The following is a 20,501-nucleotide window of genomic DNA, read 5'->3' as shown; positions in this document are numbered from 1 at the left end:
TGGTTGTGGTTATGTATGTCTCATTGTTTGTCACCTACCTCCGGCTAGATATCTCACAAGGTGAAGTCATGATGGGATGGAGGGGTCCGTTGCCCAGCCAACGACAAGCCGGCCCAAGTCGCCTCCAGCCTTGTTGAGTTTCCCGACATCGATATCGACATCAATATCGGCATCAGCATCAGCACCGATATCGACAATCCCTCGATATCAACAACACTACACTACGAGGCTACTGCTAGCCAGGAACGGGGGTTTATTTAATCCCATGTCAGGACGTTCTCGGCCGACTCTTGTCGCGCCTTCACGGAAAAACAGCATGCGACCACCAGCGAGGTTTTCGACAGTTAGGGCACAATCAGCAGCAGCAGCAGCCCGGATGGACAGGTCTGGGGCAATATCACCTGCAGAATCACTCACCTCGGTCGCGACGACTCAGACAAATAATGGAGGCACAAAACGCAAGGACCGGGATTTTGAGCGCGACGAAGGAGAGACCAATATCAATGTTGTGGTGCGATGTAGAGGGCGGAACGAGCGCGAAGTGAGGGAGAATAGCGGAGTCGTATTGTCAACGGATGGCGTCAAGGGAAAGAGCCTGGATCTCCTGATGGGACCAAGCGCGCTCAGCAATAAGACTTACCATTTCGACAAAGTATTTTCTGCGGCGGCTGACCAAGCTATGATTTATGATGATGTAGTGACGCCGATCCTGGATGAGGTATGTCCAACTGAACAAATGATGTTCCCTTATACTGACATTTGTAGATGCTCGCTGGTTATAACTGCACGATATTTGCGTATGGACAGACTGGTACGGGCAAAACGTATACCATGTCTGGTGATATGAACACTACCTTTGGCATCCTTTCCGATGCTGCAGGCATAATACCTCGCGTCCTCTATTCGCTGTTTACCAAATTAGATACTGATGATGCAGAATCCTCGGTCAAGTGCTCTTTTATTGAGCTCTACAACGAGGAGCTTCGTGACTTGATTTCCCCCGACGATAATGCCAAATTAAAGATGTTCGTCGACGACAGCAAAAAGGGCCACTCGAGCACAATTGTTCAGGGCATGGAGGAATCCCACATTGGGAGTGCAGTCGACGGCGTAAAATTGCTACAGGAAGGGAGCCGAAAGCGCCAAGTTGCAGCAACCAAATGCAATGACCTGAGCAGCCGGAGTCACACGGTTTTCACAATAACCGCATATATTAAAAGGACTAGAGAAAATGGGGAGGATTATCTTAGTGCTGGAAAGTTAAATCTCGTCGACCTGGCGGGCAGCGAAAACATCCAGCGCAGTGGTGCGGAGAACAAGCGTGCCGCAGAGGCAGGCCTCATCAACAAGAGTTTATTAACTCTCGGACGAGTTATCAATGCTTTGGTCGATCGAAGCTCACACATTCCGTATCGCGAGTCGAAGCTTACGCGATTGCTCCAGGATTCTCTCGGTGGAAGAACCAAAACTTGCATCATCGCCACAGTTTCTCCTGCTAAGAGTAACTTGGAAGAGACGATTTCAACGCTAGACTACGCGTTCAGGGCAAAAAACATCCGGAATAAACCACAGGTGAATCAAATGATCAATAAGAAAACACTGCTGAAGGAATTTACCTGGGAAATCGAGAAGCTGAAGAGCGAGTTGATCGCAACCCGTCAACGCAATGGCGTCTATTTGTCAAACGAGGCGTTCGAGGAGATGACCGCGAAGAGCGAATCTACGCGTATTCTTAGCGATGAGCAGTCTGCAAAGATCGAGGCAATGGAGATAAATTTGCGAAACAAGGTGCAAGAATTATACTCTCTAACCTCAAATTTCATGACGCTCAAGAAGGACAACGAGGGTACAAAAGCAGTGCTAGATGAGACGAAAGGCCTCCTAGAGCAGACTGAGTTTGTTCTTTCCAATACTCGCCAGAGTTTAGCGGACGAGACAGTACTCCGCAAAGCTCATGAACAAACCGAAGAACAACTGAACCTGGTTGGCAAAGAGCTTATTGCTACTTTAGGTAAAACAGTCCAGGATGTCGGCGGTCTTCATGACAAAAATCGGAGGAAATCGGACTTGCAGTCATTGAACCGGAATACTTGGGGGTTATCCCAAGCACAGGTCTCCGAAGTTACAAGTCTTGTCGAAACCAGAGTCGAAGAATTCTGCAGCCAACAACAGGAGCTGATGGACGCTGTGTCTCACAGAATGCAATCGTTTATAGAAGGCGAATTAGGGAAACTATCCTCAACCCAAGAGTTTCTAGAGGAAAATGTAGCTGCGTTTGAAAGTTCCGAGCACGAGGTCTCAGAGCAAACGAAATCGGCAAAGGAGGAGATGGACCTTGTTCTTGAAGAAATCAAGACTCTCAGGGAGGATGTGAAAGCTCGCGTAGGACAAGGGCTCCAAGGGCTCTCTTTCGCAACTGAACGTATTTCTGCTGAAGTGATCAGTGAATTAGGTGATTTCCACACCAATGTGAGATAACCATGTAGACTACTCTTATTTTGAAGACTTCAACTAACTAGTTCCAGCTCCATGTCTCTTATAGTTCACTTGGTCATAATTTCAAGACCTTGTTCGAAGATCTACTCCAACACGTCAATAGCCAGAAGGCGGAGGCGGACGAGTTACGGAGGCAGCTATCTGCGGCCAGTGAGCTTGCTATGCAGTCCAATGCGATCGTTTCCTCGAGACTAGATCAAGTTGTTCGAGAAGAGCGTGAAGAGGCAGCGAGAGATCGTCAAAGCCTACTCTCCCAGATCACAAGCCTTGTCATGGCTCAAGGCGAGGCCCAGGACGCCCGTTTAAGTGGAAAGATCGAGGAAGTTAGAAAAGATGTCACATCTTCAAAAGATGCATTCGAGGCATCGCGTACCCAGTACAGTCTCGGAATGGATGCCTGGGATGAGAAGGAAGACAAGCTGGCCGAGGAAGTCATTCGATCACGAGAGGCTCTAAAGAATCAACTGAAGGAAGACTGGGTGGTATGTGTTAAGCTGCTCCAGCCTTGTCGCTTTACTAACACATAACCAGATCGCAAATAAATATAACTCATCCCTCCAGGCCACCACCAAATCCGTTCATGAGGAAACCGTCCACATCGTGGACGAACAGGTGAAGGGCATGGAGTCGCAAATGCAAGCTCTCGATGCCTTTGTAAGCCGTGCTCGATCTCAAAATGCCCGGCATCATAACAGTCATACACAATCGTTACAAAACCTATCCGGCACCGTCAAAACTTCGTACGATGATATTGGCTCGCGTTTCGCGTCCACCTATGAGCGAATTCGTGATCTCGGAGATGAAATGTCGGAGAATACGACGTCGTTGCAGGAAACGCTTGTACCCTTGGACTCCATCCTACGACAACCACTTGCAGTCCTTCGATCAAATATCACAACTACACGATTCCAGGAGTATCAGCCAACAGGGGATACGCCCCAGAAAGTCCAATATCAATACCCAACCCAGTTGCCGAAGACTGAACCGCACGAACAACTGCTCGCTGCATTGCATCGTCCCCGTGGCTCACCCAATGTAGCAAGCCCGAGCAAGCCGACAATGATTCCAGTCATATTCCACGATGCAGCAGATGGGGTATCCGACGAAAGTACTACGCCATTCACATTCTCAGCCTCGATGCCAGCATTTCCATCCGAAGGCCGGCCTGCTACAAGTGGTGGTCTCCGAGAAATCAATGTCAACATAAACGCCGGGTCGCTAAATCACGAACCGCAAGACACGGCACACTCCGCTAGCGTCGGAAGCGGCAGTGCGAAGGAGCCTAGGGAGATTTTCAAGAGGAGTGTCACGGCGGGAGGGAAGCTGCCTGTATTGAGGAGTGGAAAGAAGAGTAGCAGTAGTGTGCTCCCTGCGGATGGTAGGGAAAATGTGAATGTCTTAGCGCAGAGTACGGGCCGTAGGAGAAGTCCGAGGATTGCGGGGTAAACGGGCTTGATGGAGTTGGTTTTCCTGGTTACTTGGCATTTCTGTTGGAATAGGAAGCTCCAAATGGCGTTATATGAGCTTTGTTATTTTCATGCTGGGGGTGGCGCATTTCGTTCACTGGTGGATATTTGTTTATTATTAAGGGGAGGAGTCCAGAGTCTTGGAGGCCAGGTTAGGGGCCCTTGGCTTGGCGTTTGGAGGGTTGAGGCTTTTGAGGCTTTTGTGGCTTCATGGCTTGCGGGGTTAACTTGTTAATAAAACTTCTATTGTTAATTCGATATTTGCTCTACACGTGGCATTGCTCAGTGCGCTGATTCGTAGGATAAATAAATGGCTGGGCAGCACGCGGCCCAAAAAATTTGGGTTTCCATCGTGGTCGTTTTCGTTTTACTGGGACATTTCTTGCTATACAATCGCCTTGGGTCCACGCCGCTTAGTAGGGTTGCTTCATCGATCTCAACCAACACTAATCCATAGGGCCAGGCATGGTGGACCGGGTTTAAGGGGCTCTGGCTTATCCATCTACCTACCTACCAAGCAAGCTCTATGCCGGCGGTGAGACCACTAGCAAGTGCGAGGGGATATAAGCGTATTGTAATCTAATGCAAAGTACCCGGCATAGCTAAATTAGAGAACGACACACGTACAATAAACACTCGTGTGGTTCAGAAGTATATGAATGATTGTGCTGCCGATACCGTGACAAGACATGGAAAACAAGCCGGTGTTTGAATAGCTATGGGCGATTGTCGAGCAAAGTAAGCCGATGAGGTACATGTATAAAATTTCGAGCTTATCCTTAGGTGCGTACTAATAAACGTGGAATTTTGAAGGCAACTGTTCATGCTTGGAACTCGAGGGGTATAGCAGAGCCAACACCTATGACGAGCGTCATCTGAACTTGATTGATCACTTCAGTTCTCGTCATTTCTGATGGTCGTGAAGCTGCGCCATCCACGAATGATTGAAAAGCAAAACTTTGGACAGCTGGGGATGTTCCACCGCATGAAAATAAATGGCCTCACTTGACCAGCAGATTTCAGCAGACTTTGCAGTGGTTAACCAATAAAAGCCCACCATACACCTCGTAGTCTTGGCGGCCAAAAGCCTGGATACAAAATGAATGTGCATACGAAGTAGTCCCTGCGCTCGAAGTACGTCTGCGGCAGATATGCAGTATCACAACTCTCCCAGGGTTGCTACGTCAGCGGCCCGGGGAAACAGGTCATTGCCACGTGGTGGGCGGCCGAAGGCGTCGATGGCCTTGGTGGGTTTATACCAGCAGTACCGAGTTTTTGGGGTGATACAGGGCGCTAAGGCGCTGTACGGCGTAGGGAAATCTCCAAGGGAGATTCCGCAAACCCCCTTTTGTAGTGCTTACTTCGTACACAAGTGGGAAGTACACACTTAGCCCTAAACCTGGGCTCTCCGTTCCCATATTTTATGGGCAACTGCCGAGTCCTCCTAGCGGCAGACCCGGCAAGCCAATTCCTTGAGTTTCTTTGCAACGGGGCTAATATAATCTTTTCGTCGAGGGAACTTGCTTGCTTGCGGGCGCTAGGCAGGACCGGAATAGTTGCCTATCACGGCCTAAGACATGGTGCCTCGGTGCAGCCAAGCCCACGCGGTGTTCTCAAAGTTGATTCTAGAAGCCCGTAAGTTCCGGCATTGGGAAAATGGATGCAGGTCAGGCTCGCTCTGTCTGGTTCGGTTGTGGAGAGAGGGCGAGTAGCAGTAGGGCTTCTGTCGTCCCACCGGTCCAGGATTGCCCCAGCTCAACAATCTCAAACGAGTGCCGATTGGCAGAACTGGCCGTGCTGTGCTATGCTTGGCATCATTAACATTATTGCATCCCAGCCCGGGATCAATTCTCGAAATTGGGAAAGGTTTGAAACAGGCGACGACGGAGTTTCCCACACTGCTTTGATCATAAGTCGGCCATGAGACGAAGTCGGAAACCCCAACCCTCGCGATCTCCGGGCCGGCGACGATCGCCGCCTTTTGGATTCGATCGCGGGATGCCTCGATGATTCTGGATAATGATGCTCCGTAGGAGGTGCGTAGGCCAGGCTCCGCGTCACGGCGAGAGAGCGCTTCGTTTGGAGGGTGTTTGAGTGTTTGAGAGTTTGATATGTTTAACATCAACGGGATGGCTGTTTTGGGTCGTCGGACTGCATGCCGGATCCGCGGACGATCTAGATCTGCTGCATGACGTCGGTAGCCTAGGACAAATTTTCGAGCTTGCAGAACAGGTTGCGCGCATGGGGTTTGCGAACTTGCTAACTTACTGTGGACGAGCAGACGAGCAGGCGCACTAAAATAAAATAAAAAAGGGATTTCTTTGTCTGCCTGATCGTGAGGGAGAGTGACACGGAGCAAACGTCCCATCCTCGACCGGCGGCCGTGACGTTGGGTGTCCGAGTAGCCTAGTGGCCCCAAGCCACGCGTCCGATTTGGCCTTCGCGGCATTACTCCGTCGACAATAATCAAAATTCGCATTCCACGGGGACCAGGAAGGAGACAAGGAGGCCAAGGCTTCCTCGGACCCAATGCCGATCTGAAGCCTGTGAAGACGCTGAGGATGCTGAGGATGCTGAGGCTGTTTGGCCCTGGGATCTCCAGCCTCGACACGGCTTGGCAGAATCTGTGGTTGCTGGGTTGCTGGGCCCTCTCCTCTCACCGTCTCGCTGCTGCTGGCTGCCTGCGTTTGGATGCGGGATGCTGGAAAGTGAGTTAGTGCTGGATGGTGATGGTAAGTGTCAGCACGAAGTAGTCAGGAGTAGTTTCAGCCACTCCTTGCCACCCGCGCGTGTTTGCGTTTGCGGTGTGTTGCGTGATCCCTGGTGCGCTGCTGGTGCGTGTTAGGGGGGGCGAGGGGGATGAAGGGGTGAAGGGGGATGGATGATGTACCCAAGGTAGTAAGTTAGTAAGTAACCATTCCGCCTCGGTAGGTATCTACCCACCTCTACCTCTACCTCTACCTCTACCTTACCTTGCGTACCTTATGCCTTCGTATGTACCTCTATCTATACCTGCCTGTGATGCCTCAATACACCTACCTACCTGGATGATTCTCTACCTACGAGGTACTGTACAGTGCCTTTGCCTTGCCTAGGTACCTTACCTACGGTACAGTACCACCCACCCCTCTAGGCTAGGTAGCCCATACCTACAGTACCTACAGTAGCACCTAAGGTATAGATCTGTAGGTACAGCACATGTACTTACTTATTATTTCTATATATATATGTATATATACCTATCTATCTCTATACTGTACTACTATTTCTTGTTCTTCTTCTTTCTTCTCCTTCTCCTTCTCCTTCTCCTTCTCCTTCTTCTTCCTTCTTCTTCTTCTTCTTCTTCTTCTTCTTCTTCCTTCTTCTTCCTGGGCGCCCTCATCCCTGCCCCCCCCCCCGCTAGCTGCCGTCTCCTCCCCCTCCAGCCACGCTCACGCTCACTAATCATCGTTCCGCCGAGCCCTGCCGAGCGCCCCGAACGGTCAGTCGCTGGGCGCGGCGCCTGATTTGCTGGGGCAGGGAAACTCGCGTTTCCAGGGAATTCCAGGAAGCAGCAAGCAGCACCTAGCCAGAACCTGAGTTTTCAGAATGATGCACGAGGCTCGCCCGATGATCCTGATCCCCGTCCCCCCGAAACTAAAATAAAGCAACACATTACCTACACCGGGACCTACAGTGCCAGTACTACGGGATCGTTGCCGACTGCTGAGTGGCCAAAAGAATACCGACCTACCTTTACTTTACTTCACTTTAGTTTACTTTACTTTACATTCTTGCCTGCGTGCTTACATATATCTCGCTATATGCATACATAAGGTACCTACCTACCTACACATCCGGTGTATATATATATATATAGGTAGGTAGTCCATTGCTTCGAACCACGCTCTAGACTCTAGACTCGGCTCCCCCACTATCGATAAGCACCGTTCCCTTCCTCTTCCTGTGGACTTCAGACGGTGCTGCACCACGAGTACCTTGCGTACCCCTCCACCCGAAACGAACCATCACATCACATCACATCACTATCACTATCACTATCACTATCGCTATCACTATCACTATCAGTCCCAATCTCAATCTCAATCCCAATCTCAATCTCAATCTCAATCCCAATCCCAATTTCAATCCCCATCTCCATCTCAATATATCACCCTCCTTCGCCACGCCGTCGTCATTGCTGATCCCGCCTCTCTTGGCCCGGCCAGAACATCCATCTGCACGTACCGCAACCGCATCCACGGACAATACCCATCACCAACCTCATCATTTGCGCCGCAACACACACCACACCCGCAACACACCAATCCGCTGGACTGCCCCTCCTCATCCTCGCCCTCTCTGCATCCCTTCTGCTCCCTCTCGCACCCCCTCGCATCCTCTCCTGGGCTTCCGGAGAGGATGTTTCGTGTTTCATGAAACCTTGCCATGATTCCTACGCCACTGGCCGCAGCTACAGATACCGTTACGGATACAGACACAATGTCGTCGACTGCAAGAAGCTCTCCTAGTCCGCCGCCCACGGAGGAGGAACCGCGAAAGAAAGGTTCGTGGGACAGCATCCCCTGCGCTTGTTGCCCGTCTCTTCTCTCTCCTCTCTCTCTCTCTCCTCTCTCTCTCTCTCCACATCTCTCACCTCCTGATCCTCACCCTCTTGCCGTTCTAGTGTTTTTCCTGCTCCGAATATCGATTAAATAGAATTTATTTGCTGACGGCCACACCCCTTAGGTTCACGTGGTGGAAAGAGATCTGTTACACATTTAAGCAAGGCGCAACTGGCCCGCAAACGTGCCAATGACCGCGAAGCGCAGCGTAACATTCGCGCGCGGACCAAGGCACATATCGAAACCTTAGAGGCGCAAGTGAAGGAATTGGAGGCCGTTACGAGGTCCAGCAATCTCGACACGCTCCTCAAAAGGAATAAGGAATTAGAGGCCAAGGTTGAGAATCTCGAGGCGCAACTCACGGCACAAGCGGAGTCGGGGCCCCAGCCCATGCCAGACACACTTTTGATGCCACAAAAGGTGCCGTTGGAATGGATGTCCCAACCGCAGGTGCCGCACGAGTGGACTGGTACGGTCCCTTCACATATGCGGCCGATAGAGCCACAAGTGACTCCAGTGACAAACGGGGCCTTCAGCAACAATCCCAACCAAGTCTATGCTCCCGCTCCTCCGGCCGCACAGCCGAACGGATACAGCACTGACGAGAATCAAGCTGAGGCGCCACCGAAAAGCTTTACACAGACCGCAACACCTATAATGACCCCCGTATGGGAGGATCCTATGCTTTTTGGCAATACCTCTCAAGCCGTGACGCAACCGACTCCGGCGTGGGAACCGTTTCACCCTGCCTTTAATCAGCCATCGCGATTTGCAGATCTTCAGCCTTCAGGCATGACCAACCTTCTTAGCCACCCACCATATACAAACCAGTCGTCCTGGCAGAATCAACCGTCAATGTTCGCCGGACAGATCTCGACGAAACTCAAAGCTCCGGTTACATTTGTAGACCAGCTCATGCTAAGCGTCATACAATCACAACGCCAGCTAGCCCTCGAAGATCCACACGGAGAAGAGGTCGCGGGGTCATCTTTCCCTTCCGTTCACCTCCTCTTCAATCAACCCGACCCTGCAAGACCGCCAACCACCCTCAGCGAGGTGATGGGTCGTTATTCCGCCATCCTCTCTAACCGCGGCTTCGACCTCATTCCAGAAAAACTAGCGTCCTTCATGTGCATGTATCGCTTCGTACAATGGCAAATTTCGCCGACCTACCAGACCTACCAGAAGCTACATGCCTGGCAACAACCACGGCATGCACAACTTGTCATCCCGCACCCCGCGTGGATGGATCTTCCCCCCTGGGGAGAGTTCCGGGAAAGGGTGATCAAGAATCAGGATCGATACGACAACGTGGAATTTCAGAATGATTATGCCTCAAATCTATCGATTAATTTCCCACATGACCCTATGAAGGCGCTGGTGTTCGAGAACGGCCAGCTCATGGTTAGCCCGCTGATGGAGCAGCATTTAGCTGATATCAACCACTTCAGCATGAAGAAGCCCTTTGCTGACAAGTATCCCGATTTCCGGGACGTGTGTCGGTTTGACGAGGCATAAAGAAGTGGAAATATTCACAATATTTAAAAACAAAATCTAGGTTAAGACGAATTTCTTTTGGGCGCGATGAGCTGATATGTCTCATGTATTATGTGAATGGGAAAAAGTCAACGATCGGAGCGGGTTCGGGCGGCACTACTCAACTATTTTTCTACAGGCTCTTATATATATATAGGGGGTGGTCCCGGTGGGAAAAGCGGAATTGCTAAATATTGGGCTTGGGGGACGGACTGGGGGACTGGGGGCAGGATTCTGGCGTCCATTGGATGGGAGGAGCGTTTCAATGCATTTTCTACGGCGGCAGGTCGGCTGAGGCTATATACGTTCATGGTGAGCATGGGTATATTGTATACTTACCAATATTCGAGTATAAGAGCACTTAGATAGACTCTGCTTGCGACTTATGGTATACCAAATTTTAAAAAAATATAATCAATTGCCAGTCTTAATATTCTATAATTCGTTTTAAGATCTGAGTGCCTGCTGTGAAAGCAATCTTGCAAGACTTAATGCCAGGCTACGAGTATGGAACCTTGCTGATGGCCAATAAACATTTGTCTGGACCGAACCCAAAGGCAAACAGGCTGTATAAGACAGCTTTAAAAAAGAGACCCGTATTATGCGCAACATTCTACAAGATTAGGTGCTTGCTTGGAAGAAGAATCGTCTAGATCAAGCCGACAAGTTTGACTAGTTGTAGGAATTAGCTAATAAAGCAAGTAAACTTTGCTATGAAAGGGATAGCTGTCAAGCCGCTAATGCTTGTCATAATACAGATCGGTGTCAAATAGTATTCCAACTATAATAATTTATTTACAGACTGGTTGGGGATTTTACTTTCACGCACGATACGATCGCTAAGAAATTACAAACACCGTTAGACTACAAACTGCTGCTGCCCTCCGGTTCGAGTGAAACTGCGGGCGGTTACCACCGCCGCATACTATGTATATCCTGGAAATGATGTCGACGTCTCGATGTCTCGGCGTCCCCTCGATAGGTATTGAGAGAATAAAAACAGTCGGGCCATTGACTCTAGTAACTACTATAATTAACACAGTTAATTGCTCTGGGAAATCCTAGATTGTTACCGAAGGTTCACTTGTAAAATAAGAAGATAGAGAATATTTTTAGTTAGCGCAGTACAGTACTTCGTACTCAACTGGCCTCCTTGCTTCTCTTTCCTTTGCATACTCAAATAAAACCCACTTCTCTTCAGATCTCATCACTTATCTTAATATCCATGCAGATTGAGATATTCAAAGTCACAATAGTGTATATGCATTCGCAATCTGTTGGTGCCTTTTTCGGGTTGAAATCCGGTACCGAAAACTGAAGCTTTTCCCGGAAGCGCCGCAAACTTGCTTAAGTCGACACGTTATTGGAGAAGCTACGTCGTTGAGTCGTTTAAGTCCGATCAGCGCCTAGGCCACGCAAGCCCAATGGCTTCGGATCCGAGGCGCGACCTAACGTCCCATTGGGCAATGTGACTTGGTCACCCTCTGAAATCTGGTGCTGGATATCGGAGAAGAGACACTCGAGACGGTGTGGCTGGGAGTCTCGCTATATTGACGGCAAGTAGGGACAAAGTATAGTTTCTTAGTGGTTGCACAATTAAAGCATGTTGATAGTGCTGACGACAACTTGATATCTGCGAAAAGGCATGCCAGAGAGGATTGTGGAGAGACACGGATACGAAGCGGAGGAAAGAGAGTGGCCCCTGCAGGTGAAGATATATATAAGATCATCTCTATTGCCAAAAAAACAATCATCTCTAATCTTCGTTCGATATCTTCACTACTGCTTCCACAGTTATCTCAACTTCCTGCTCTCTCAAAACCATGTCATCTACTTCTGCACCCACACCCCTGATTGGTGTGATTGTTTGCTCCTCACGACAGCCACGGGTTTGCCCTCAGATCGCGGCTTTGGTCACCTCAACAATCGAAAACTGGACTTCTACATCTTCGGATTCCCCGCCTCGAGCCAAACTCCAGCTGATCGACCTGGCAGTATGGAATCTCCCCATGTTCGACGAACCAACAATCCCCTCTCAGATTAAGAACTATTGTGACTACGCCCAACCACACACCCGTGCTTGGAGCCAAGAGATCCAGAAATATGCCGGTTTCATCTTCATCCTGCCCCAGTACAACTGGGGCTATCCAGCCGTCATCAAGAACGCAATCGACTATTTGTTCAACGAATGGAGAGCCAAGCCCGCGATGATTGTTAGCTATGGTGGTCATGGCGGTACAAAATCCGCCGGGCAGCTGCGACAAGTCCTCGATGGTGTTAACATGAACGTGGCGGAGACTATGCCTGCGCTTGCGTTTCCGGACAGGACGGTGCTGGTCAAGGCGGCGAAAGGAGATGATTTGAACCTGGGCGAGGAGTCCAGGATTTGGACTGAGGAACGGAAGGATATTTATAAGGCGTTCGAGGATCTAATGGCGCTTGTGTCCAAGACTTTGTAGATTGACGAGAATCGCCCAGGGGACCTAGTGAGGTGGCATATAGAAAGTCCAAGATATTTCAATAACACAGGCAAGGCTAAGAATTGAATGCCGTCCTTCATCGCAAAAGTTTATCAGCTGAGAGCTGGGTCGAGCGATATGCCTATTTCCGATCTCCAAATTCAACACTTTAATTCCACGACCTATTGAAATACCACGTAATTGAACATTTTTGCTACCAATGGAGATTCGCGCTCCACGAATTGATAAGCAGTCATGGCGCGCCGACTCCATTCTTCGACGCTCTTTAGGTCAACAGGAGCGTAGTTGGCTCCCGGTTGTTTGCAGTTCATATGAAGCGTCCTATCCCACAGGGAGCGCAGCATTGTATCAAGCATGAAACAGTGCTGTATTTGCACTACAATCTAGAAGCCCATACAGGGTATCTGGATACGCAATGAGGCGGCGGATGGCCTGTTGTGAATCAGCATAGGATATGAACGTTGGTTCGACTTCACTGAGCAATAACTTGATTTGGTTCATTGTTGTGGAAATCCCCTGCATCAGCGGCACTGATTGAGCTCTCCATTCCCTTTGAGAAATCTGGCTTTCATCCATTGCCCCATAGGCCAGCGTCAAACTCGGGATGTCGATCAGCATACGAATAAATCGAGGCTGCAAGCTTAGTGTTGCTGCTCGGCGGTCCTGAAAGGGGAAGGTCGGGCCTTCCAGCAACAGAGCTCGCCATCCCGGGGAGCTTAGAAAACAATGTTCTTGGACTTTTGTACCGTGAGCAATCTATACCAGAACACTAATAATTAGTGGATCTTGCAATCGGCAACATTATAAGAGGGGGTTTTACTAGGTGACCTAGCTGAGACTTAAGCAAGGCGTACTCGAAAGTAGTTGAGTATCGGGATACGCCGCGAGCACGTAGGAGGAAAGCCGTTCCACTAGCATGCCGGCTCCAATCTTCCCATTCGCCATTGACAGCGAGCTGCTCAAGGTAATTTATAATTAGCCATGGCTCTCATCATCCAACTTAGGATACCTGGAGGGCATTCTCACCTCGCCTAACTGGAGCAAAATCGTTGCACACAACGTCTCTGGCTCCATCTGGAGAGAAGGATCGCTAAGACACATGCGCAAGGAGGATATGGCCTTGACATAGCGCTTGTAGATTCCACTGTGAAGTGAGTGGGGATTAAAGGTAGGGTAGCGATAGATGGAACTTAGACACGAAACTGCGTCGTCGAGTGCTGCATTGCGACCAAGACGTGTCGGAATGAACTCAAAAAAGGAGGCAACAAGCCGTAATGGAACATATGCCCCTTTCATGTTGCTCTCTAAGCAATATACAAATTCCGAGCCAGGGGATTGGTCTCAAGGTAGCGGGACAACTCCAACCTTCCGTGACGTGAGCTGCGCTGAAAAGGGGCATTTTTCCGGACGACCACTCTCTCATATTTCAGATCCTCATTTGCGTCCTTCTATTCTGGGTTCATGTCAACGACATCGTATTAGAACCTTCTCCCGGCATAATATTTGGCCAATCGAGGAGCTTCATCGACGAACTTCCATCGTGCCTTGCATCCCGGACAAGTCCATCCGCTACGGATGCACTCCAAGCATGATGGAGTTTCCTCTCCGCACTAAGTTGGCCATTAGTTTGGCATCTTCCTTCATAGACTCCAGGAGTGATAGACTCAAGGGGAGCATGCAATGAACGAATGTTTGAGACATGCCTTTTTCCCCCGCTTTCGGCAATTGTCACAGCGATTGCTGGTTGGAACACCAACCATAATTATTAGAACAAAGATGAAATTCGAGTGATGGTCTGCAAGGTAGTATTAGAACTGAAAGATAGATGTTGGACAGGGTGTTGTCACTTGAAAGGTGCGAAGTTTCGAAGACCGTACTTGAACCGGAGCCAAGCTCCTAGGCCAGCACGGTGATAGCTTGTCCTCGCATTCAAACGCGGGTGAAAATAACAATGCGTGGCTGGTGCAAGTTGGGACGCAGGTAGCTCATATATACCTAGCCAACAATTGAGGCTATTCCCACATGTCTACCACATTGGTATAGCTACCTATAGGTGCTTCAACACACCCAACCTAATCCTCGTAAAGAGCTTCCTAATAATACGGGACTTGTGGTCGTCGTCGTCGCGCTAGCTTCGAACATCGAAGCTACTTCTTTCTACTGCGGTCCTTAATAGTGCACTTACCTGTGCAACCTGGCGTGTCGAGGTACGGGGTACGTATTAACTTGGCAATTTACCCGTGCGTAAGCTTAATTAGAGCCTCGGCAAGGGAGTACGAGTACGGAACCCGAGGAGTTGCCATAGCAAAATAAGCGGACACCGACGGACAAACCTTCCGACGAACCTACCTATACATTTGAAACCTCCCTTCATATCACAGGATCACGATTGCAGCAATGTGAGTTTGCTACCTAGGTACGTTAAATCGTGGATCTGAGATGCTGACAAGTAGTCCAGGACACCGCCCACCACGCTTCCACGGCCAGCAGTTGCTCAGATCCTAAGCAGCCCAGCGTATCCAGATACGGTATGGAATCTTACACCAACGCAAAGCGGAAAAGTGCCTGTGGCGGAGGGAAGAGGAGGACCTTTTAACATTGACTATGAAGTTCATGGGAAGGGCGATATTAAGCTTGTGGTATGTTACTTTCAACACCAAACGAATCGTATACCGGTCGAGGTTGCTCGAAGGAAATCAAAATCACGTGACTGACCGTTGTGATAGTGGATAATGGGTTTGGGCACTATCAAGGTATGTCTTACTGGGCGTTGAAATAATAGGGGCTTACGAGGAAAAGAGTGCATTTCAGAGACAGACGAAGGAGTTCGGCCATGATGAAGGAGATAAGTACTCTTCGTTGATTTTTGATAATCGAGGTAAGCCCCTTGATCTTCTTCTCACAAAGCTTGAAGTAGCGGTATTTAGTTCTGTGTAAAGCTTCTGGAGATAAACCGTTACGGCTATAGCAAGCAGCATAGCGGCAAAGCAACTCTGACCCGGGAACTTTTTGCAGCTAGTATTCCTTACGAGTAAAGTGAAGACCACTGACGACTACTCTCAGGCATGGGTGGATCGGATAAGCCAGTCCTTCGTTATACAACTAGTGAAATGGCCAAAGATGTTATCGAGTTGCTGGACCATCTAGGGTGGACAGAAGAACGCCAACTCAACGTCTCAGGGGTCTCAATGGGCGGTATGATAGCCCAAGAACTTGTATTGTTCCTCTTCTCCAACCTATTCCACCTCGACAACTAACACTTCCCCTAGGCCCTCTTAATCCCCAACCGTATCAACTCTCTAAACCTGATCTCCACCGCCGCAGCCATCGAGAACACAACAACCTGGGCGGAAAATCTCTGGACCCGCATCAGTATGTTCATTCCAAAATCTCTTGATAAAGCTATTGTAGACGGCTCCCGCATGCTCTTCTCAGACGCCTGGCTGGACTCCCCAGATGACACTGAGGTTCCCACAACCTCCACCCCAGGAGTCATCTTGCCCCCCTCGGGGGCCTATAAAAAATGGGCCACAAACTACGAGCGCTTTGCAGCGCACGAGCTAGTCAAGCGCTTAAACCCAGTAGATTTTCCTAGAAAGGGGTTTATTCTACAGGCGATTGCGGCGGGGTGGCATTATAAGAGCGCAGATGATTTGAAGAGGCTTGGGGACGCCGTAGGCAGGGAGAGGATTATGGTTATGCATGGAACGGCGGATAAGATGATCACCCTGCCGCATGGACGAAAATTGATTGAGATGTTAGCGCCTGGCACTGGATTGATTAAGGAGGGAAACGGACATGTTTTTATGGTTGAAGAGTGGAAATGGCATAACGAGATGGTTAGGAAGATGGCTGAAAAGGGGCTGGAGTTTAATAGGGAAGGCAAGAAGCCGTGATATTAAATCGATAGGGAGACTGAAGGCTTATGTGTGATTTGTACATAGCCCATATACTGGTTTGAAATACACAGTTTTTTTTAATATTCGGCCCATTGCTTGAGTAGAACTTGTTAGGCTGAACTGGGGCATCTATGGTATAAGCTTCCCATCCTAAGCAAAAGAGGCATGGCATGCTATATCACCAAAACCACAACGCCGCTTTGCGGGGGATCTGTTTCGTTGTGCGACTTGTGCAGGGTATGCACGCTGCTTTCCACCATTCCCAAGCTCTACTCTCGCTCGCAACCTACAGCATAACAACGCCAACCCCACTACCCCCTTTCTCGTCAATATTATTATGCGCATCCACGCCTCCAGCAATGGGATTCGCATTATAATTATACAGGTAATAATGCAGCTGCCCATCGCCCGCCCCGAACTTCTGCTGCTCTAAAAAGAGCGTATTGTCCAGCAGTGTCAAAGCATTGAAGACATCAAACTTGAATCGTTTGGCGATGATCAAGGCATCATTAACGAGAGCGTTGAGATGGGTTTTGAGGTCCTGTTTGGTGGAGTCGGGGGAGAAGACGGTTTCGGTAGCGTAGTAGAAGAGGTAGGCTGCGCGGACGACGCTGTGTTGTGGGTGGTTGATGACGGAGGACTCAAGGCAGTAGAAAGAGAAAAAGTCGCGGATTTTCTTTGTTGAGGGGTCCTGGAGTGAAATTAGATTTGTTGGGGTTCAATATTGGATTCAAACTTGCCTCCACTACATAGGACCACATTACTTGCTCTTCGAGCTTGTTCTCTTGGTGGAGCAACCAATGTTCAACCTCCTCCTTCGTGAATTCAGGGGCTATGTCAAATCTTGCCAGATATCGGCGTAGCAAGTCAAGAACGGCGTCTACATCTTTTAATTCCATTGGTCGCAGCCCCTTAGTAGCTGTGTGCTCAGGTAGCTGGTACTTCCGGACCTGGTACTGAGGCTTGCTGTTTTTGGGGCATGGACTAAATCCAACCTCGTAGAGTTTCTGCCAGTCCAGAGACCTATGGAAATACCGGCAGGTGCTAAAAGGCTTTGGTAATACAATACCAGCGGTGTAGATGGCCTGATAAACACCATTCAGGTTACACCGTCGAGTTATCTCCTTAATGAGGACAGGGGTCAGCCGTTTGGATCGGAGCTTCTTGTGAACGACCATGAAGTTGACTTCTGATGAGCTAAGGACGTTTTCCCGGACCCGGAGTTGAACAGGTATCGCGGAGATGAAGGCGACGAGCTTTCGGGATTGGGTGGCTCGCAAGCCCACATGCCATTCCTTCTGCCAACCGGGAGAAAGGAGAGCCCTATATTCGTGAGCGCAGATCTAAACTCTGAGTTTATATGTCCTACCATTTGAGGAATGATGGAGAGTAGTTGAATCGGAACATAGCTTCATCGTCTTCGACATAGTGTCCGTGTAACAACTCGAATACCTCCCTCAGTTCTTCGGGATTTTGTATATCAATGGTCACCCATTCGAACCCTTCTGCCATGGGATACGGCTCCTTTCGAACTAAATCAAGGTTGACTTCCCTGATAGGCCCCTCTTTCTCGATCTTTTCCTTGTCCCCAAGCCGCGGAACCGGTTGCGTCTGCCAGAACTTGTACTCTCCCATATCCTTAACGTTCTTCCCACTCGACGCCAGACCCGACAATATCTCCTCCAGACTCAATTTTTTGAGTTTCTCGGCAGCCTGGGCAACAGAAACATCGCCGCCTGTCACTCCTAAATCTCGTGCTAGACTTGGGTTCATCTTGAGTATCTCCCCAATCTGGTCCTTGCTCAGTCCGCTGATCGCTTTCGACATATCGCTCTTCGACGGGGCGCTACCGGAAGCTTCACTGGAGCCGCCACCGCCGGCCAGAGCAGATTTTATTCGCTTCCTCTTCGATTTCTTTTTCTTTGCGGCGGAGCTGGAAGCTGCTGTGCCATCTGCAGGAGCGTCTTCTTCGTCCTCATTTCCGGAATCGACCTGCGCATTTTGCGAATTTGGAGCATTTGGTTCTTCGATAACCTGTTCTGCTGCTTTCTGCTTAGCTGTAGAGCCGCCGGCCGTAGAGTCGTCCGCCATCGTGTTGTTTTGACTTTGTGCTGGACAGGTGTTCGTTGAGGGGACGAAGTGGTGTTTGAAGTGGGCTGGTGGGGTTGGCATGGTCTCGGTTGCACGACCCTTGTGATTCTCGGAGACGACACCGTGTAGCTTCACACGCACATCTTTACAAAGTTTCCTTTTATCATTTAATTATACATTTAGAGCTCTTTCATTGTCGAATTTAGCAGAACTATGCAAGGCAATGCATGTTATGAGCTGATGATCTTGATAGATTATGGGGCTTTGGGTAGATCCGCCGAAAACATCATATATCGCCTGCCTCTCTTCAGGAACGGTATTCATTTCTCTCTTACCGCTTCTGGGCCTAGGAGTCATCGTCCTGCTTTGGACGCGTGGTACAATGTTGTCAGGACTTCTCGGCATAAATCGTGTGCCTTATGAGCTACGTTAATGCTTCTGCTATGTTTTATTCCCATTTTCATTCTCGTTTTGCTTGCCAGCCGCGAAGTCTCGGAAGCACTTTCTCAGAACCTTTGGCTATTGTTGTACTGAGTACCTCGATTCACCCTAATCCTTCCTAATGAAGAAAGGATACATCTATCTCCAAGCCTATGAAGGAGCTGATGTATTGCGGTTGTTTGATTACTGATACTTGGTTTCTTTGACGCACCACTCCCTTATATTACAACTAGAAGTGGAAAGGTCCATCAATCTAGTAGGCAGCTATCCATACATCCTCTGTGTTTCGTGCAACCGCCATCCTTCCCTCATAACGGCAAAAGACCCCCTTCATCAAGACCGAATGCTTTTAGTACAGCGAGAGAAACAGTTGCATAAGTCAGGATCCTACTGTGGTCTGTAATAGCTTAATGAACTGATAATGGCCTTAGCTGAGGGCTAGGTGTACTTACGTCCGTAGGAAACAATCTCTTCTCGGATGATCTTATTCTCGTCAGCTTTCCAGGTGCTTACGAATGCACCGTCACCCATGTCGACTGTTGCTTGTGCCTTCATCTTCTTTAATAGAGAAAGGTCCATGCCTCTCTCAGTCGTAGCATTTGCTGCAGTGATAAATAACCTCTCCGCATGTCCCCATGGGATCTCGTGATCATCCCTGGAATGCACGATAAAGAGTCGTATTTTCTTGCTGGCTCGGACGAAGTTCGCCAATCGAGTGGTCGATGGCCATTGATCCACGACATGACGGGTGAATAGCCTTAGGAGAGTTGGGTACGCCTTTAGAGGTGACAGCACCGGAAGCAACCCGCCAATTGAATAACCTGGAAGTAGTTCCGGCAGAGTAGTGAAACCCGCAACGAGAACCACGCCTGCAAGCTCGACCCTTTCCTGGGCATAGTGCTCAACAACGGCTGCGGTAACTGCTGTTCCAAGACTTTGGCCGAGTATTACAATTCGTCCTGGTGGGATTTTCGCCACCTGAATCGCCCAGTCTACGGCGGCAATTCCGTCGATGATCAGCCCAGCCTCGGTTGGGAAACCCGTAGAGAGGCCGAATCCACGATAATCAATGGCGAGAATGTGAATATTGGAAGTGCTTCCATCGGCCAGTGCACGATATGAGTCAGTTCGCCAGCCCTGGGCAACCGTACCGGCGTTCTTTAGATTATTAGCCTAGTTGTGCCCATGGAGTGGTTTAATCATACACCGTGAACTAACTCATATTAGCACGCAGCAATAACTAGATTTGCAAAGCTCTCACAGTTGATGACCAGTCTCGATTCTGGATCATCTTGTAAAAGTCGAAACGCCTTTGTCTGCGTAATATCTTCAGCACAACCTGAGGGCTGGCGCAATATTTCGGCCTCATGCTTTGCATAAAGTCCTAGAGGCATAACGTGCCATGCGTAAATAGTCTCATGATCCGGGGTCGTAAAATTGAAGGGGGTAATTTGGTTTTCTGGTGTCATTAGGCATTTGAAACAATAA

General features: G+C 49.3%; 6 protein-coding genes across 6 annotated transcripts; 4 read left to right on the top strand and 2 right to left on the bottom strand.

The window, feature by feature from the left end:
- Positions 1-316: 316 nt before the first annotated feature.
- Positions 317-3,942, top strand: BP5553_09952 (Kinesin-domain-containing protein; the record flags this gene model as incomplete). The annotated part of the gene is made up of 4 exons (XM_032018575.1): positions 317-718; positions 766-2,469; positions 2,526-2,978; positions 3,028-3,942. 4 exons carry the CDS (start codon positions 317-319, stop codon positions 3,940-3,942), a joined length of 3,474 nt encoding a protein of 1,157 aa, XP_031865412.1.
- Positions 3,943-5,532: 1,590 nt separating this feature from the next.
- Positions 5,533-6,330, bottom strand: BP5553_09951 (uncharacterized protein; the record flags this gene model as incomplete). The annotated part of the gene is made up of 1 exon (XM_032018574.1): positions 5,533-6,330. The coding sequence occupies one exon, from the start codon at positions 6,328-6,330 to the stop codon at positions 5,533-5,535; it is 798 nt and encodes a 265-aa protein (XP_031865411.1).
- Positions 6,331-8,390: 2,060 nt separating this feature from the next.
- Positions 8,391-10,084, top strand: BP5553_09950 (Uncharacterized protein; the record flags this gene model as incomplete). Its single annotated transcript, XM_032018573.1, has 2 exons — positions 8,391-8,508; positions 8,691-10,084. 2 exons carry the CDS (start codon positions 8,391-8,393, stop codon positions 10,082-10,084), a joined length of 1,512 nt encoding a protein of 503 aa, XP_031865410.1.
- A 1,841-nt stretch (positions 10,085-11,925) lies between these two features.
- On the top strand, positions 11,926-12,561 carry BP5553_09949 (uncharacterized protein; the record flags this gene model as incomplete). Its single annotated transcript, XM_032018572.1, has 1 exon — positions 11,926-12,561. The coding sequence occupies one exon, from the start codon at positions 11,926-11,928 to the stop codon at positions 12,559-12,561; it is 636 nt and encodes a 211-aa protein (XP_031865409.1).
- A 2,043-nt stretch (positions 12,562-14,604) lies between these two features.
- On the top strand, positions 14,605-16,478 carry BP5553_09948 (uncharacterized protein; the record flags this gene model as incomplete). The annotated part of the gene is made up of 8 exons (XM_032018571.1): positions 14,605-14,619; positions 14,759-14,796; positions 14,964-14,981; positions 15,041-15,221; positions 15,309-15,335; positions 15,382-15,460; positions 15,646-15,797; positions 15,852-16,478. The coding sequence occupies 8 exons, from the start codon at positions 14,605-14,607 to the stop codon at positions 16,476-16,478; spliced, it is 1,137 nt and encodes a 378-aa protein (XP_031865408.1).
- A 289-nt stretch (positions 16,479-16,767) lies between these two features.
- BP5553_09947 (Glycylpeptide N-tetradecanoyltransferase) lies at positions 16,768-20,482 on the bottom strand (the record flags this gene model as incomplete). The annotated part of the gene is made up of 6 exons (XM_032018570.1): positions 16,768-17,172; positions 17,246-17,804; positions 17,851-18,715; positions 19,466-20,171; positions 20,219-20,226; positions 20,275-20,482. 6 exons carry the CDS (start codon positions 20,480-20,482, stop codon positions 16,768-16,770), a joined length of 2,751 nt encoding a protein of 916 aa, XP_031865407.1.
- Between the last annotated feature and the right edge of the window lie 19 nt (positions 20,483-20,501).

The sequence above is a fragment of the Venustampulla echinocandica genome, assembly GCF_003357145.1.
Source record: "Venustampulla echinocandica strain BP 5553 chromosome Unknown scaffold_12, whole genome shotgun sequence".
NCBI classification, from domain to species: domain Eukaryota; kingdom Fungi; phylum Ascomycota; class Leotiomycetes; order Helotiales; family Pleuroascaceae; genus Venustampulla; species Venustampulla echinocandica.
The sequence above is the reverse complement of the archived record's forward strand: the minus strand, read 5'-3'. Positions and strand labels throughout refer to the sequence as shown.